A 16,302-nucleotide genomic window follows, 5' to 3' on the forward strand; every position below is an offset into this window, starting at 1 on the left:
GTAAATACTCTTTTTGTTATTTTAAAATTTATTGCCTGTAAGACGAATACTTTTGGATTATCATATTATTATGAAGTCAGTATTTAATTTTCCTGAAACATGTCGATTTGCGAGGGCAATCAATTTAAATGAGTATTTTGCGAACTAGTGCAAGTAGTTCAGCTCATGACTGTTTAGGATCCCTCGTTTTTTCTTTATTGTTTGGCAGCAAACAAATTCAAAACGCGAGCCTAACCTATCAATATTAATAAATAGTGGTCTACTAGTTTGCTTTAACGCTTTAGTTTTTCATTTAAGCTGTCATTTTAGGCATGTGAATTGAGGAATTCTCTGCAAGGGCGTAACTAAGAACCATTTAGCTGCATTATTGAGGCATTCGACCAGCAGTTGTTTTTTTTTTTTCCTTTTTTTATTTTTGTTTCGCCTTCACCGCCTAATTTCATAGAATCCCGAACGCGCGCGTCCCTTATAAATATCTATATATATAACTTATTGTGGAAAGACAATGCCTCACTCAAACAACCACACAGATAGCAATAATGTTGCAACCGAATTCAAGGGGCTCATCTCACAGCTCAGAGAGGGCGTTCATCCCAAGGACTCGCAAGAATTGCTCGGTAAATAAGAGAACTTTAATCACTCGACAGCTATATGATATCTTTCTATTTTACTTCCCATTCCCCAGACCGATTGGTGCCCCTCGCGCTGCAGTACATACGAAAATGCCCCGATATATTTGATAGTACACCGCCATTGCCAGAGATAATTTGCTTGGACAAGATTATGACAATATTGGAGTCGAATCCGATATGGGGAGACGAGGACAAGCCTGGCTCCGTCTTCCACGAGCATTACGTTGTGGCCTCCTGCGAGGTGAGTTATATGATTCAATTGTATGACGCACACATCACCCAAACTCTTATTCATATTCAAAATAAGAATACTATGCTATATTTCAAACTCGCTGGAAATTGGGCATGTGGGGAAACATCATCAAAATTTATGTACGATTAGATTTGCTTATATTTGTATTCTTAATTCGATCTATTTCTGTCCGAAGACTTAAAGTTGTTTTAAAGCAAAAAAAATTCAATTCAATGTTTTAAAAGCAGAAAAGAATGATAAACGTTGATTTTACTAACGGATACATAGATAAGGATTACACAAATTTTATATATTTAGTGGTATTACCAAGCCATATTTTAACTTTAATTTTTTGCAGATTGAAGATCATCGTATGCGAGATCTGCTAGCGAATCTCATCCTGTTTAGTCTGGAAAATGATACATCGTATGGAAAGGTGGATTATGGACAACAGGCGTCAATTCCGCGGCCTAAAACGGAAAGCAAGATCCGTAGCTCGTGCAGCACCACCCTTCAGTCGAATGGCATAAGTCTAAATGGCAACAAGAATGGTGTCTCCGTGAAGCCTAGCAGCTACGACTCGACACAGAATAGCGTTGGACTTGGCAGCGTACCATTGCCAAACTATGTTGTTGAGATAGCAAAGCAAAATAACACCAATACCGATTACAATGTTGTCCAGAATGCGATCTATGCGTTTTTGGGCGTACAGGGAAAATATCTTAAAAAGGACGTTATTACAGGACGCTTCAAACTCGATCCGCTCAGCATGCAGTCGATTTCGAGTGTGCAGGCTGGCATGCTCTTGCGTCTTTCCGAGCTAGGGTATTATCATGATCGGATCACCAAGTTTTCCAACACAACGACCGGCTATAATGCGATGGGCAGCATGGGTCAGGCGCTAATGGCGAAGTTGAAGCTGGAGCTGAGTGAATTTCATGGCCACGTGGCTGCTTTGCAGGATCAGCTGAACTGCTATCGGGAGGCGCAGATGCGAGACTATGTTGATCGCGATAAAAGCTGGTTGGACAGACAGCCGGAGCAGCTTACCCTATTCAAGCTCCTTTGCTGGTATATGGAGCCACTTCGTCGAATGCAATGGCTTACAAAAATCGCCGATGCCTGCCAAATGAAGAAGGGCGGCGACTTAGCATCCGTGATCTATAAATTTTTAAATAATGGGGACCCCATGGTAAATAAATTAGCCACAGATCTGTTAACTGTGTGCTGTGCCCCGTTGGTGCGCATGATCTCAAAGTGGATGCTCGAAGGCGGCATCGAGGATAGCCACGGGGAGTTCTTCATCGAATCAATTGACGAGGTCGGCGCCGATCGTCTGTGGCACGATAAGTTTCGCTTACGCCACAGTATGTTGCCCAAATTCGTCACTCTTGAGCTTGCCGATAAGATACTTAAGACCGGCAAGAGTATTAACTTTTTGCGTGAGATATGCAAGGTGGAGGAAGCTGTTAAGGATCGCAAGGAGCTGAAGTTTGTAATTGATAATCATGGTGAGTCTAAATTAAGTCAAATACTTTGATATCAGTCCTTAATTCTTTTCGGCTCGAATTTCATTTAGTTTCCCACATCTTCTCGTATGTTCCGGATACAACCTGGCATGCGGCAATCGAGACATGCTATTCGCAAACATCCAAACATGTGCTGGACATTATGGTTGGCCCACACAAGCTATTGGATCATCTGCAGGGCATGCGTCGGTATCTGTTGCTTGGCCAGGGCGACTTTGTCAGCATATTCATTGAGAACATGAAGTACGTGAAAGAACAAATTTCAAAAATTATCCAGTTTCTAAATTTATTTGATTTCGCAGGGATGAGCTGGAGAAGATTGGTACCGAAATATACTCACATGATCTCTCTGCCATGCTGGATGCCGCTTTGCGCTGTACAAACGCCCAGTACGACGATCCAGACATACTGAATCACTTGGATGTTGTGGTCAAAACGCCATATCCCGGCGATTGCGGTTGGGATGTCATCTCACTGCAATACACGGTGCGTGGACCGTTGGCTACCATGTTGGAGCCCGCAATGCCCACATACAAGGCCCTATTCAAGCCGCTTTGGCGCATCAAGCATATGGAATTCGTACTGTCTACGAAAATTTGGAAAATACAAATGGGCAATGCCAAGGTGAGCTTTTTTTATTATTAGGATGGATTATCCATAACTTTTCCCATGAATCCCACACTGGAAAAATTATTCTAAAGATTTTTAAAATGTTATCGATGTTGACACAGAAGATATCGATATGGGCCGAATTGCCGATGAATCAAACCTGATCATTGCATACGGTAGAAAGAAGCTACGAGTCTATAGATCGAAGTTCTTCAGTAGGTAGACCAGATTAAATACAATATGATAAGTAGAGACAGCTGCATGGAAGCTTTCTACCCTTCTCGTACAACGAGTACAGGTTATATGTGTAATAAAGAAGACCAAATGTTAATTGCGAGCTATAAGCCCCCACCTCACAATTTAAATTTAAGCAGTTTTGCTATGGATAAGATTAGCTCGCAATCTAATCCGTGTCATTGAAAATTGCTGAGGCAGTGCTGTATACTTGCCATTGCCGTCCTAAGTTCTGATAAGGGCTAGGCTATCGGTATCCGGGTATCGGAGAATGGGTTTAAAGTACACATTCCTGTTCCATATTAATTGCTAGCTATTTATACATATATCTAAATATAATTAATGAAATAATAAATCAGGCACAGATTCCACTTTTAGGCTTATGTATTATTTTCTAATTACACATAGTATAAACATACAAAAAAAATATAAGAAACAGAAACACACATACTGTGGAAATACGACTGGAGTATCGTAATTATGACAACAAAAGTAATGTGCGATTACGAACAAACGTGCAAAACATAGAAACTGGGGAATGTGCCGTCGTTTTGTTGTGAAAGCGGCAAATGCCAGTTTACAATTTGGCGTCCGTTTTCAGCAGGGGCGCCAGTTTCTGGGTCAACATGATGTTGCCGGCAATCTTCAGCTTGCCCTTCATGAACGCTGCCTGGGGATTGAGTTTGCCGAGGGCAATGTCAACCATGTCCTCGTCGGAAACCGTCAGTGTGGTGTCGACCTTGACGCCCTGTGCGGGTCCTTCGTACGCCTTGGCACTCTTGCAGTCGAGAGCTGTAAATGAAGTTGAGTTAAGCAACTAGATTTTCAATGAGCACAGCAGTAGCTGCTGCGGTAGCAGCCAGGGCTGAAGTACGCGCTATTTGCCTGCACTTTGAACTTTGCTAGCACAGACGTGTAATTGGCAGACGCGAATATTGAGCTTAATGACTTACTCCACTCCTTGACCACTTTGCCGTCCTTGGTGATTTTGTACAGGAATACTCCATTGACAGCCTTTGCCTTGGCAGCATTATCCTTCAGTCCATCGATGATTTTCTGGAACACGGCGTCTGATTGCAACGACATTATTATGTTTCTCGTTTGATTGGACTACGCTTTCGTTAATTAAAAAATAAAAAGCAACGAATAAGTGTTATATATAATGCGAAATTGGATTTAACAGTGCGTCAGAGTGCTTACACCTGAAAGAAAAAACGTCAAGTAATGAACAAACAACGGCAATCGTTGATATTTATGTGCTTTTTTCTCTTCTAATTTAGCTTTGCTCACGTTTTCTCACTCTCGATACTCATTCATTTCCTAACTCACACACACACACACACACACGTAACTAATAAAAAAATCGATAGTTTGCGTTGGAGTTTGCACTCTCCTCTCTTGCTCTCTCTGTCTGTCATTTGGCGTACTGTTAAATAACATGAGCCAAAATGTTGCTGCTCTGTATTCGCCCTGCGCACAAAGTGCGCCATCATTTTGAAGATCATAAATACTACATGTGGATATAGATAAGCGTTGGAGATTAATGGATTTCGGTTTGCTGCGGTAAACCATTTCTTGCAATAAACTATTGGATACGCAATTATATATATACATATACAAAAGCTTAAATATAGCAGCAATCAATGAATACATACATATAGACCTGTTTTATAATCAGTATTTATTGTATACAGCTTAACAACTTTCAATTTTGATTAAAGCTTTTTTTAGTAAGTATTTTATGCGTTCTCAAACTTCTCTGGATTAAGTCCGGCCGTCTTCATCTGGACAGCAATGGAGAATAGGTAGTCATAGCACTCCGACCTGAAGAAATGTACATATATTATTTATATTATAAAATCATATATGTAGTTTGTTACTCACATAGTCTTGGTCTTTTCCCACGTCTGACCCCATACGTAGACGCCGTGACGGCGCACAAGTACGGCACTACATCCGGGATATTCCATCATCGCAGCATACATGCTGTCGGCTAAGTCTCGTTCGTGAGGAGTATTCTCGATGATGGGCACGACCAGTTGTTCGTCGTAACGCAAATATCGCTTATCAGCCTCGTCGTAGACGCCCTAAAAAAAAGAGATTACAAAAGCTATGTACAGCAATATTCAAATAACATGGCACTGGCACTTGATCTAGTGCTAATTCTGGCACCTTAATCATTTCCAAATGTGTGCAACGAAACGTTTTGCCTGGCCAGAGCAGCGTAGCCATGACCGCGTGCTGGGAATGTGTATGGATGACGGCGGCGGCATTGCGATGCCTGTATGCCAGCATAAAGAGAGGCGTGCATTGGCTCTTCTTTAGGCCCTTGATCTCTGGCGGCAATTGTAAATCCTTGCCATCTATGTCCTGGACGAACAAATCCTCTGGCTGCATACGCTCCTTCTGTACGCCCGATGGTGCGATATAAATTTCATTGCTATTTCAAAAGACATTCACGAGTTATCTCAATATACATATTCATTGATAGACTTGCTTGTATTTAATGCTCATGCCGCCGCCAGTGCCGGTGACCCAGCCAAGATTGTAGAATTGCGCACATAGTGCAGGTATTAAGTGACGTGGGTGCTCGGCTGGCAAATCCCTAAAAATTGACGAAGCCATTGCAGAGTAGCGAATCAAATAAGACACAGTCGCAGTTGTTTAATCACATATGTAAACAATTGATAAAAACGCTGCTATTATTCAGCTCAGTCTTGCTTCACACGCTGTAAATATTATCGATAGCAATATCGATAGCCGGTGTCTAGTTTAAATAAAAATTATTCATACACTAGCTTACGGGATTACAGTTAAACTACTAAAACTACAAATAACATTTGCATCTGATATTCTCTTATATTAAAAATTCTATACATATTTTTCAGGCACTGCGCTCGTTACACGATGAGATTTCCAAAGCCACCTACAGATTGCACTTGTTCACATCCGAAATTATGCACTTTGTTCATCAAATGCAATACTATGTGCTCTTTGAGGTGATCGAATGCAATTGGGTGGAACTGCAGAAGCGAATGCAGCAGGCGAAGGCTTTGGATGATATACTCGATGCGCACTCCAAGTTCTTGCAAGCGATCAGCGTTGGGTGCTTTGTAAACACCTCGACGAATATGGAGAGTCATCTGGAAGTGGTTTATGAGAATATAATTTCACTAGAAAATTGGCAGGAAAACTTTTACAAGGAATGTTTCGCAGAATTGGAGGCACGCGAAAAAATGCAAAGAGCAATTGCTGAATCAGAAGGGACCGGACGCTTCGGTGTGACTACGGAGCAAAAGATGGAACGCGACCAGGAGCGCAAGATGTTCGAGCAAAAGATCTTAACATGCTGTCGGACACTTGAAGGCTTCGCCGGCTCCTATGCCAAAGCAGTTGGTGGATTTTTGCTAGCCCTTAACTCTAGCGATGATCACAATCTACAGCTCTTTGGCACTCGTCTGGACTTTAACGAATATTACAAGAAGCGGGACACAAACCTGAGCAAGCCGTTAACCTTCGAGCATTGGCGCATGAGCAATGTATATGGTTATTCCAAAAACCATATGGGTGGTCGCTACAGCATGTATCCACAACCAACTCCACAATACGGTCGTCAGGGACATGTGTCATTAACGTGGGACTAACAATTAATCAATCCGCAAACACATCAATCCAGTGCCAACAACAACAATTGTTTGAATAATTTGTCATGTGAGGAAACAAATGTTTTAGCTCGACGACCACGTTTGAATGTCTTGGCCTCAAATTGTTGCGGTGTCCTGTAGATGGCAGTTATTTTCATTACAATTTCATTACATAAACTCAAATATTTAACTACTGCACGCTAGCTACCTGGATCTTCAAAAAACAAAAATTTAATATTGCCAAAGTATCTCTATAAAAGTATTCGTATACTTACTGATGTCCTATTTTGGTAGGGAAAGTACACGCACAGGTTTTTTTTTTTTTTTTTTTTTTCTTACGATTGCTTGCAGTGCCAAAAGTATTATAAATTTCCAAATTATGTTGTTTTACATTGAAAATTTCTGCGCCTGTTTTGTGGCCAGTTTTATCTATCTGCACATCCAACAATGTTGCCTGCGACAAATCAATTAACGAAAAGATTAGCATTTTTCTGATCCATGTCTGATATAAATTATTATTGCTATCGTATGGTTTGTTAATCTATAATATAATATACGAGTACATTAAAAAAAAAAAAAAAATTAGAGCAATGGCATATAAAATGAAGTATGTGATTGAATTAATTGAAACGATTTTAATTGTTGAAATACTTCACAAATTCTAAATAAATGGTTATGAATTTTAAAATTTAATTTGCAAGACTTTAATAATGTGAACCAACATTTTCGAATATACTTCTTTCATTTACAATTTTGGCGGGATAATCGAATCCAAGTTGGTTATCGGTACGACCGTATACCTGTAGAGCTATCGATGTAGAAGCAAAGCTGTGCTTATCGATAGCACGTACGATATCGGCAGTAACTTATATTTTTGTGGGCGATAAACAAATAGCACAACAAACTTGTAAAAGGGCGACTAAAAATCAATTGCAAGAAATAACACAAGAATGCAAGCTGAGGAAGCTCGCTTGCCGCAAATAATTAAACGTTAGAATCGGTTAAACAAATAAGCAATTTCACCAGCTTATCAGAATCAAAAGGTGGCAAAACTTTGGATTCGCAGCGAATTTGGTGTGCACTTCGCGTTGGCAGTGATTTTTGCAAGTGCGAAAGCAAGAAACCAAGAGCAAAAGAGCTAATGAAAAGATAAATGCTGACGGCTACCGGCTGCTCTGGCACATTAAATCCACTGTCTCTTGGTATTTTTTTTTATTGTTGAGTTGCTAAATTACAAATTTGAAGCCAACATATTGCTGCTCTGGAGGCAAACAAAATAGCAACAACAACGAGAGCAGCAATAGCAGCGCACGCAGCGACTACGACGACGTCGACGAAATGGCGTTAAAAAAAGTGAAGGGAAATTTCGAACGAATGTTTGATAAAAACTTGACAGACCTTGTGCGCGGAATACGAAATAATAAGGATAATGAGGCAAGTGCCGCAACGTCAAATAGTTGTTTTTGTGCTTATAATGAGCCAACACAACGACTTAATGAGCTGTCAAATTTCATTTCCATTAGCATAGATGTCGTGTGTGTGTCTGCATACATATATATATATATATATAAATATATATATGTATGTCGTCAAAATCTGCCAAAGGCTCAGAAGCTTGACTCAATTAGCGGCATTTCGCCTCTCCCACTCTCTGTCTCTCTCTTCATATCGTGTACTCTTAATGTCTTTCAGTTCATTTCCTTGATGTGGCAGCTCACACATACACAGGCATACCGACACTTGCACTCACAACCAATGAAAATGTTCTGTCACTGCGAAGCCGAACTTTCTTAACGTCTTTCAGCTTACGCTTCCTTATCAAATCAAAGACATTTTATTCTATTGCGTAGCAGCACCATTTTCAGCTGATGCCGCCCATGTACATATACATATGTATATAAAGTCTGGTTGACTAAACAGTTTTAATAATTATCTGAATAATCCATGCTTCTTTTGTACCCACTCTCCAGCAACAGTAATTTTTGATTTTCAGTTGCTTCGGCAAAAAAATTGCTGATTTGTGTACGCGCCAATGTACGTGTGTATATACCTATGTATTTACGGAGATATGTACACACTTGCATAAATCTATAGACATTGCAATTGTATTTAGTTCAGTTGATAGCACAAGACATTTCCCTTTCTTCCTCTCCCTGCACAATTGTGATGCATATGACTCAGGTTAATTTTTGTTGCTTTTTCCTTTTTATTATGTGTCTGATTCGGTTCGCCAATCGGCTTGGGTCATGCAGATTGCCCATGAAAGCTCAATATGATTAGACATGCTTTGAATTGTTATTGCATTCAACACACACACGCTTTCATTTCATTACTAATTAAATTGTCACCATATTGTTTTTTTTTACGTTTTTTTCAGGCCAAATACATAGCTCAATGCATTGAAGAGATCAAGCAGGAACTGCGTCAGGACAATATCAACGTCAAGTGCAATGCAGTGGCCAAGCTAACCTATGTAAGTTGGTCCTCAACAAAAGCAGAATATGTGGTATTAAATAATGTGGGAAGGCACATCTCTCATCCCATATATATAATCCCATATATATATATACAATAATTTAATGAAAAAGATAGCATATTCCAGTGCTCAATCTGTTTTAGTCTTCGTTAGAGTCTAAATTGACAGCCAAGTCAAATTCGTGTTAGTTGAGACAATCCAATCGAATCATCAATCATCATACAAAATGAATATTTGCTTGGCTCGCTAATTGAGAATCTACTGGATACGTATGCAAATATATTCCTTATTGATTTTCTGTATTTACATATTATTCTGTATTTACATATTATTATTTTAACAGATACAAATGCTCGGCTATGACATTTCGTGGGCTGGCTTTAACATAATTGAGGTGATGAGCTCTTCGCGCTTCACATGCAAGCGAATCGGTTATCTGGCGGCTAGTCAATGCTTCCATCCGGACAGCGAAGTGAGTGCCATCCGAATCAGATGCCTAATGCAAATACTAACTTAATGCAATTTCAGCTGCTGATGCTTACCACGAATATGATACGCAAGGACCTTAATTCACAGAATCAATACGATGCTGGCGTAGCTTTAAGCGGGCTCAGCTGTTTCATATCGCCAGACTTATCGCGAGATCTGGCCAATGATATCATGACACTGGTAGAGTGTATAAATCCGAAAGAGCAGCTCGATTTGTATCAATTATTTTGTCATTATAGATGAGCTCGACGAAACCGTATCTGCGCATGAAGGCTGTGCTAATGATGTATAAGGTATTTTTGCGCTATCCTGAAGCATTGCGGCCCGCGTTTCCCAAGCTGAAAGAGAAACTCGAGGATCCAGATCCAGGTGCTTTCCAGCCGCACGCCTACAGATGTATATAGCTACTAGAGTAACCATTATATATTTTGCCAGGCGTACAATCGGCTGCTGTCAATGTCATTTGTGAGCTGGCGCGCAAGAATCCAAAGAACTATCTGCCCTTGGCGCCGGTGTTCTTCAAACTAATGACCACGTCGACCAACAATTGGATGTTGATTAAAATTATCAAGCTGGTAAGTATTTGCAGTGCCGCATTTGTAATTAGTTTTCAAAAAAGAAATTAAAAAAAGAGATAATCTTAGTTCTTTTGCTGTACAATAATTATACGAACTGAATATTTGTCTATCAACAAGTTAATTAACACAACTCCTACTCCTCCACTCCCTTACCTGTCCACAAATCGAAACATGAAAACCAAAAATGAAAAATATAAACCACAAAAAAATGAATAAACAGTTCGCGAGCCTCACATCAATTGAACCGGCGCTGGGACGCAAATTGACTCAGCCCCTAATTGAAATTATTTCCAGGTTTTTATCGGCGCGCTTTTGTTAATTGAAGCAAGCAGCCATATATCAAGAAAATTATTTATAAATCTAAAAACCAACATTAAACAGCACGCGCTTCAACTATATTATTTCTTAGTATGATTTTCTTCTTTTCACTTAACGCATTTCTTATTTCCACTTCATTTGTATCTCAAGTTTCGCTTCAGTTCGTTAGATCCATCACAGTTTCTACTCACATATTCGCACCAAAAAAAAAAAAAAAAAAATTAAAATTAATTGGACAATTGTTGCTAACCCAAAAAAAACATAATTTCAACTGTCAATGTTGTTATAGAAAACATGGCTCTCATGTTCCAATGCACATATTTATATATGTTTTTGCTGTCCAAAAAGAATATTCGATTTCATTAAAACATAAAGTTTTCCCAAAATTTATTTGCTTGCTAAAATCGCTTAGATTTAGGATCGGAATCTTTAAATCATATGTATTTGCAAATAGCTGGCTGTGAGCTTTAACAATCCTCGCAATTGCCTTCTCTTTTAAGGCAGAAACACATATACAGTATATACAGTGGAATCCGGCTATAACGACTCCTCTTAAAGCGTCCGTAAAGTTGTTGAAGTTATTTTGGTCCCCAGACAAACTTCTATAAGCAAATGTATACGGCTATAGCGTCTTCCGGGTATAACGACTGTCCCTTGATCGTCGTTATAACCGGACTCTACTGTACATCCAAATATATATATATATATATATATGAACACTGACTGTTCTAGAGAGGAAGCAGATTACGTATCAATTCATTAAACATATGCATACTTTATGCTTTTTAATATATACCTATATTTTATTTTAATTTTTTTATTTCTTAAACATAATAAAAAATATATATTTGATATTTGTATTTTGCCCGTTCGAAAAATTTGCAGTGAGAGATATGCCAAATAGTCCCAGACGATCTACATATGTGTATGCATATGTACATATGTATGGCATACATGCTGTACATGTGTATGTAACTATGTATGTGTATGGGTATGAATATGTACAAGTGTACATGTACATACATATGTTATTATTGGATCTTTTATCAATATTAATTTCAGCATATTAATTTCATTGTTTTTTTTTTGTGATTTTAATGATCTTGTTTAGTTTTATGTACACAATACAATCGTATGTATGTATATTGTGTATTATGGTATAATTTGTTGCTTGTTTCTTTTCTCTTTGCATATTTGCAGTTTGGCGCTTTAACTCCCTTAGAACCCCGGCTAGGAAAGAAATTAATAGAGCCACTCACAAATCTAATTCATAGGCAAGTTCTTATAATTTAACAAAAACAAAACAAAAAACAAAAACAAAAAACTCTGGAAAGACGAAAACAAAAACGAAAACAAAGAAGATCGAGAGCTGATCATCCATGCAAAATCATAACAAAGAAAAACAGAACAACAAACGAGAAAAAAGAAGAAAACATTTAATATAATTTGCTTGTTTAATCTCTATAATAATATATGTATATATATGTAGATATTTTTACATATATATTTATATATATATTTGTTTAGTTACATCACTAACCAGTGGTTACATTTAAGCTCTCCCTTCAGCTCTCTCGCTCTCTCTTTTGCGCTTGCTCTCTTACGTTGAATGCTTCGAGCACCAACATTAAAATGAAATCGAGTTTATATTTCATTTAGTTTTTCTTTTATTATTATTAGCTATTGTACATAAATACTATTTATATATTTAAGTAGATTTTGTAAATATTAATTAGTTTTTTTTTATTTTTTTTTATTTTATTCTTAATTCTTAATTGCTAATTGCTATTGTTGTTGTTGTTGTTGTTGTTGTTGTAATTGCAATTGCAATTGCTGTTGTTGTTGTTGTTTTGTTTTGCTTCTTTTGTGCTGCTTTAATCGAACTGAAATCTTTGATATAACGCCGCCCTAACCCGCCAACCCGTGTCCAACCGTCCAACCCAAACAGCACCTCGGCAATGAGCCTCCTCTACGAGTGCATCAATACAGTCATCGCCGTCCTCATCAGCATCAGCAGCGGCATGCCGAACCACAGCGCCTCCATCCAGCTGTGCGTGCAGAAGCTGCGCATCCTGATTGTCGACTCAGATCAGAATCGTAAGTATATATCTATATATTGCATAGGTCGATTCATATTCAAATGTTATGCATCCATCCATCATCTCACTTTCGTCTCTTGATTTACTTGCAGTCAAATATCTGGGCTTGCTGGCCATGTCGAAGATACTGAAAACGCACCCGAAGAGCGTGCAGACACACAAGGATCTAATATTGGCTTGCTTAGACGACAAGGACGAGTCTATACGACTGCGCGCCTTGGACCTGCTGTATGGCATGGTGTCGAAAAAGAATCTCATGGAGATTGTGAAGCGATTGTTGGGCCACATGGAGCGCGCCGAAGGCTCAGCTTATCGGGACGAGCTGCTCTACAAAGTGATCGAGATATGTGCACAAAGTTCCTACCTGTACGTGACAAATTTCGAGTGGTATATGACCGTGCTCGTTGAGCTCATTCAACTAGAGGCCGGCTCCAAGCATGGCCGTCTAATAGCCGAGCAGCTGTTGGACGTCGCTATTCGTGTGCCCGTGGTGCGTCAGTTCGCCGTTAATGAGATGACCAATCTGCTGGACACATTTGCTGTTTCGACCCAAAGCAACTCCATGTACGAAGTGCTCTATGCCGCCGCCTGGATTGTCGGCGAGTTCTCTAACGAATTAGCCGACACCGAGAGGACTCTCAACATTCTACTGCGACCACGTAAGCTGCCGGGCCACATCCAGGGGGTCTACGTGCAGAATGTGATCAAGCTGTTCGCCCGGCTTGCCACCACTTGCCTCGAGCTACAGGATATGCCCGGCATAGTACGGGTAAGTCCATCCACTCAGGCCCTACAGCTTCTCCTCCTCCTTTAAAGAGAGGAACTTTGACGCTAGGTGATGATGAGTTTTACATGAAATCTGTAGATTTATCCCAAGATTCCTATTAGCTTTACCTTTACGTATATCCATTTAGATCTGTAAAGGTTTACATACACATTTCTAATCGGGACGACGTGTTGACTTGCTCTAGTCCATGTCCATCGAAGACAACAATCTATAAATATTTTGGTATCATTTATTTTGATAACTTCCTTTCCTTTCCTTTTGTTTATAATCGATTAAAATCGATATTTCCACTGAGTTTGAATACCATATATGACAAGGAAACATGTTATTTCATAAAGTATAAGACAATGCGGTTAATTGATCCACACTTTTTACTTCGTGTGATTTCAGCTGTGCGATCATGTGCTGGAAAAGCTGCAACACTTCAATGGGTCCAACGATATTGAGGTACAGGAGCGCGCCAACTCTGCCTGCATGCTAATCGAGATGCTGCGCAAGCAGTTGACTCAGCAAGAGGATGCGTCCACGGGGTCGATACCGCCAATGGCCATTGAGATTGTTCAGGAGATGGCGCTGCTGTTCGCTGGCGAACTAATACCTGTGGCGCCCAAGGCACAGCGCAAGGTGCCGCTGCCGGATGGACTCGACTTGGACGAGTGGATCAATGCGCCACCCCCTGACGACGCAAGCAGCACATCTTCTGAGCATGACAAGGATGAGCTATTTGTCAGTGCCGTTCACGATGGCAACGATGCCACTGGTGGGGGCGGTGGCGGCACCGGCAGTCACTCGGGCGGCAAACGACGCAAGAGCCTGGAGCTAACGCCAGAGCAACTGGAGCGCCAACGCATGGCGCGTCTCATCGAGCAGTCGAACAATCCGCATTACCTGAAGTCAACGCCGAATTCGGCGTCTGCGGCCATTGGCAACAGCAGCAATAACTCGAATGCCGACCAGTACGACAACATCGATGACATACCCATAACCGAGCTCCCACTGGACATTGAGGGCGTGGCCGCGCTACGTGTGGGCAGTAAGTGAAAATAAGTGGAATGCCATGCATTTGATTAACTGTTATAACAACTTTTGCAGTCACAAAGCGGTCGGACAAGTATCTGAAGGAGCAACAGGAAGCGGCGGCGCACAGCAAAGATGCCAAAAAGAAGCATAAAAAAAGTAAGAAGAGTAAAAAATCAAAAAACAAAGTTGCCTACAATAGCAGCTCCGAGTCGGATGCGGGTAAGCACTGTGCTAACAGTAACTCGAAATGAAGAAATTCTATAGTGAAAAATGTTTCTTTTAGAACCCAAGACAGTGCACATTGTGAACACCACGTTGGACATGCCCGAGGGCGTAACGTTGTCCGACAGCGAAGACAAGGATGGAAAATACGATCCAAATGATCCGCATCGTGCACTCGATATCGAGCTAGACATGTAAGACTTTATGCAGAAGCTGAATTGAAATAGCATTTGATTGATAATCTCTCAATAGGGCCGCCTTTGAAGCACCTGCAAGGTCATCGAAGACTGCGTCGGCGAGCGGCAAGGAAAGTGTGAAGGCTCAAATCGGGTCAGCCGCTTCCGAATCCATAGATCCCGAGACGGGGGCAATGCCTAGCAAAAAGGTGAAAAAGTCTAAGGAAAAGGCGCGAGGCGAGCAGAAAACGTGCAAGGCTCAGGCGCAATCGCAGCCGGACTCTGTGCCCGACTTGATTGACACGGGGAGCAGTCCCTGTCGAACAGCAACAGATAATGGCAACAACAATAACAACACTGCCCCATCCCATGCTGAACACAGCCAGCATCAGAAGAAGAAGAAGCGCGAGAAGAGGGCGCACAAATCGAGCAAGCTGATGAACGACGAAGCGACCGCAAACACGTTAGGCTCGACGACTATCATTGACGTGGGAGAGACGTCCGCTGCGCACCCAGAGGGTGACGTGTCTGCAGCTGTTGATGCCAAGGCGCATAAAAAAAAGCATAAGAAGGACAAATCACAACACAAGGAAAAACGGACACATAAGTCGCCCGCATCGGAGTACGAGCAGCCGATGGGCATTTCGACGCCCAGCAAGGAGATTTTCTAGATAGTAGCTAGCCAGAGACATGCATCAATCAATCCCCATTCACCAATTCCAATATGCAATATGCATTAGTTAAGAATTTTTAAATTAAGTTTAATTAAAGGCCTACTTCTAATCCTACGTCTAAATTATCGCTGCGATATAAAAACAAATTGAACAAATTGAATTAAAAACTACTAGTAATACAAGAGGAAACGAAAATATGAATTAATATTAACATTGTAATTTTTATAGCCGCATTTGCCGTTGCGGCTTGAAACAGGAATAGAGAAAATGATGAACAAACAAAAGAAATGAATAGAATTGATGAATAATAATATTTCTATTTTTTAAATGAATTTGTAGCCTAGCTCCGGGAAAGAGATTCCATTATAGACAGGCAACATACAATTTGATCAAAACACATTTCAAATATTTTGTAAAATAAGCGAATTATACATGCTATAGATTGTATACTACATAGAAATAATATATAAACGTTGAACCAATAGAGTGCATATATGTGTATATATAATTAATATATATATATAAATAACTAAATGAAAATATTGGAGAAATGTAATACCTAGTTATAACCAAATGCAAATGT

General features: G+C 40.1%; 4 protein-coding genes and 1 long non-coding RNA gene across 8 annotated transcripts; 2 read left to right on the forward strand and 3 right to left on the reverse strand.

Annotated features, from left to right (window-relative positions):
* The first annotated feature begins 179 nt into the window (after nt 1–179).
* LOC6586252 (gamma-tubulin complex component 3) lies at nt 180–7,573 on the forward strand. The gene is made up of 6 exons (XM_002011838.4): nt 180–617; nt 686–873; nt 1,223–2,375; nt 2,444–2,636; nt 2,696–3,017; nt 6,125–7,573. Exons 1-6 carry the CDS (start codon nt 506–508, stop codon nt 6,878–6,880), a joined length of 2,724 nt encoding a protein of 907 aa, XP_002011874.1. The 5' UTR covers nt 180–505; the 3' UTR covers nt 6,881–7,573.
* On the reverse strand, nt 3,608–4,573 carry LOC6586253 (peroxisomal multifunctional enzyme type 2). Of its 3 annotated transcripts, none has more exons than XM_044009767.1 (3): nt 4,525–4,573; nt 4,190–4,346; nt 3,608–4,028 (listed from the first exon to the last, which is right to left on the reverse strand). In XM_044009767.1, the coding sequence occupies exons 2-3, from the start codon at nt 4,320–4,322 to the stop codon at nt 3,814–3,816; spliced, it is 348 nt and encodes a 115-aa protein (XP_043865702.1). In that variant the 5' UTR covers nt 4,323–4,346; nt 4,525–4,573; the 3' UTR covers nt 3,608–3,813. The 3 variants fall into 3 exon arrangements, with proteins under 3 accessions (XP_043865702.1, XP_002011875.1, XP_043865700.1); XM_002011839.4 differs by lacking the exon at nt 4,525–4,573 and adding an exon at nt 4,437–4,523; XM_044009765.1 differs by lacking the exon at nt 4,525–4,573 and having other exon boundaries at nt 4,190–4,423.
* On the reverse strand, nt 4,901–5,987 carry LOC6586254 (probable methylthioribulose-1-phosphate dehydratase). Its single transcript, XM_002011840.4, has 4 exons — nt 5,734–5,987; nt 5,409–5,676; nt 5,121–5,323; nt 4,901–5,060 (listed from the first exon to the last, which is right to left on the reverse strand). The coding sequence occupies exons 1-4, from the start codon at nt 5,859–5,861 to the stop codon at nt 4,976–4,978; spliced, it is 684 nt and encodes a 227-aa protein (XP_002011876.1). The 5' UTR covers nt 5,862–5,987; the 3' UTR covers nt 4,901–4,975.
* Nucleotides 7,243–8,702, reverse strand: LOC122757495. 2 transcript variants are annotated; one of them, XR_006357547.1, is made up of 2 exons: nt 8,631–8,702; nt 7,243–7,334 (listed from the first exon to the last, which is right to left on the reverse strand). It is a non-coding gene; the product is annotated as an uncharacterized LOC122757495 (long non-coding RNA). The 2 variants fall into 2 exon arrangements; XR_006357546.1 differs by lacking the exon at nt 8,631–8,702 and adding an exon at nt 7,681–7,768.
* Nucleotides 7,750–16,205, forward strand: LOC6586255 (AP-3 complex subunit delta). Its single transcript, XM_002011841.4, has 13 exons — nt 7,750–8,314; nt 9,258–9,353; nt 9,700–9,828; nt 9,885–10,025; nt 10,085–10,214; nt 10,281–10,420; nt 11,942–12,015; nt 12,690–12,838; nt 12,933–13,609; nt 14,018–14,660; nt 14,720–14,866; nt 14,931–15,063; nt 15,122–16,205. The coding sequence occupies exons 1-13, from the start codon at nt 8,219–8,221 to the stop codon at nt 15,714–15,716; spliced, it is 3,150 nt and encodes a 1,049-aa protein (XP_002011877.1). The 5' UTR covers nt 7,750–8,218; the 3' UTR covers nt 15,717–16,205.
* The last annotated feature ends 97 nt before the right edge of the window (nt 16,206–16,302 follow it).

This window comes from Drosophila mojavensis, unplaced genomic scaffold (genome assembly GCF_018153725.1).
Source record: "Drosophila mojavensis isolate 15081-1352.22 unplaced genomic scaffold, ASM1815372v1 contig_136, whole genome shotgun sequence".
Lineage (NCBI taxonomy): Eukaryota > Metazoa > Arthropoda > Insecta > Diptera > Drosophilidae > Drosophila > Drosophila mojavensis.

Coding starts and splice junctions, on each gene's coding strand:
- LOC6586253 (XM_044009767.1), bottom strand. CDS start 4,322: ATGTCGTTGCAATCAGACGCCGTGTTCCAGAAAATCATCGATGGACTG. Junction 4,029..4,189: donor CAAAGTGGTCAAGGAGTGGA/GTAAGTCATTAA, acceptor CTTCATTTACAG/CTCTCGACTGCAAGAGTGCC.
- LOC6586255 (XM_002011841.4), top strand. CDS start 8,219: ATGGCGTTAAAAAAAGTGAAGGGAAATTTCGAACGAATGTTTGATAAA. Junction 14,867..14,930: donor CAGCTCCGAGTCGGATGCGG/GTAAGCACTGTG, acceptor TGTTTCTTTTAG/AACCCAAGACAGTGCACATT. Junction 15,064..15,121: donor CTCGATATCGAGCTAGACAT/GTAAGACTTTAT, acceptor ATCTCTCAATAG/GGCCGCCTTTGAAGCACCTG.
- LOC6586252 (XM_002011838.4), top strand. CDS start 506: ATGCCTCACTCAAACAACCACACAGATAGCAATAATGTTGCAACCGAA. Junction 2,376..2,443: donor GTTTGTAATTGATAATCATG/GTGAGTCTAAAT, acceptor AATTTCATTTAG/TTTCCCACATCTTCTCGTAT. Junction 2,637..2,695: donor ATATTCATTGAGAACATGAA/GTACGTGAAAGA, acceptor TTGATTTCGCAG/GGATGAGCTGGAGAAGATTG.
- LOC6586254 (XM_002011840.4), bottom strand. CDS start 5,861: ATGGCTTCGTCAATTTTTAGGGATTTGCCAGCCGAGCACCCACGTCAC. Junction 5,324..5,408: donor CACATTTGGAAATGATTAAG/GTGCCAGAATTA, acceptor TCTTTTTTTTAG/GGCGTCTACGACGAGGCTGA. Junction 5,061..5,120: donor TGGGAAAAGACCAAGACTAT/GTGAGTAACAAA, acceptor ACATTTCTTCAG/GTCGGAGTGCTATGACTACC.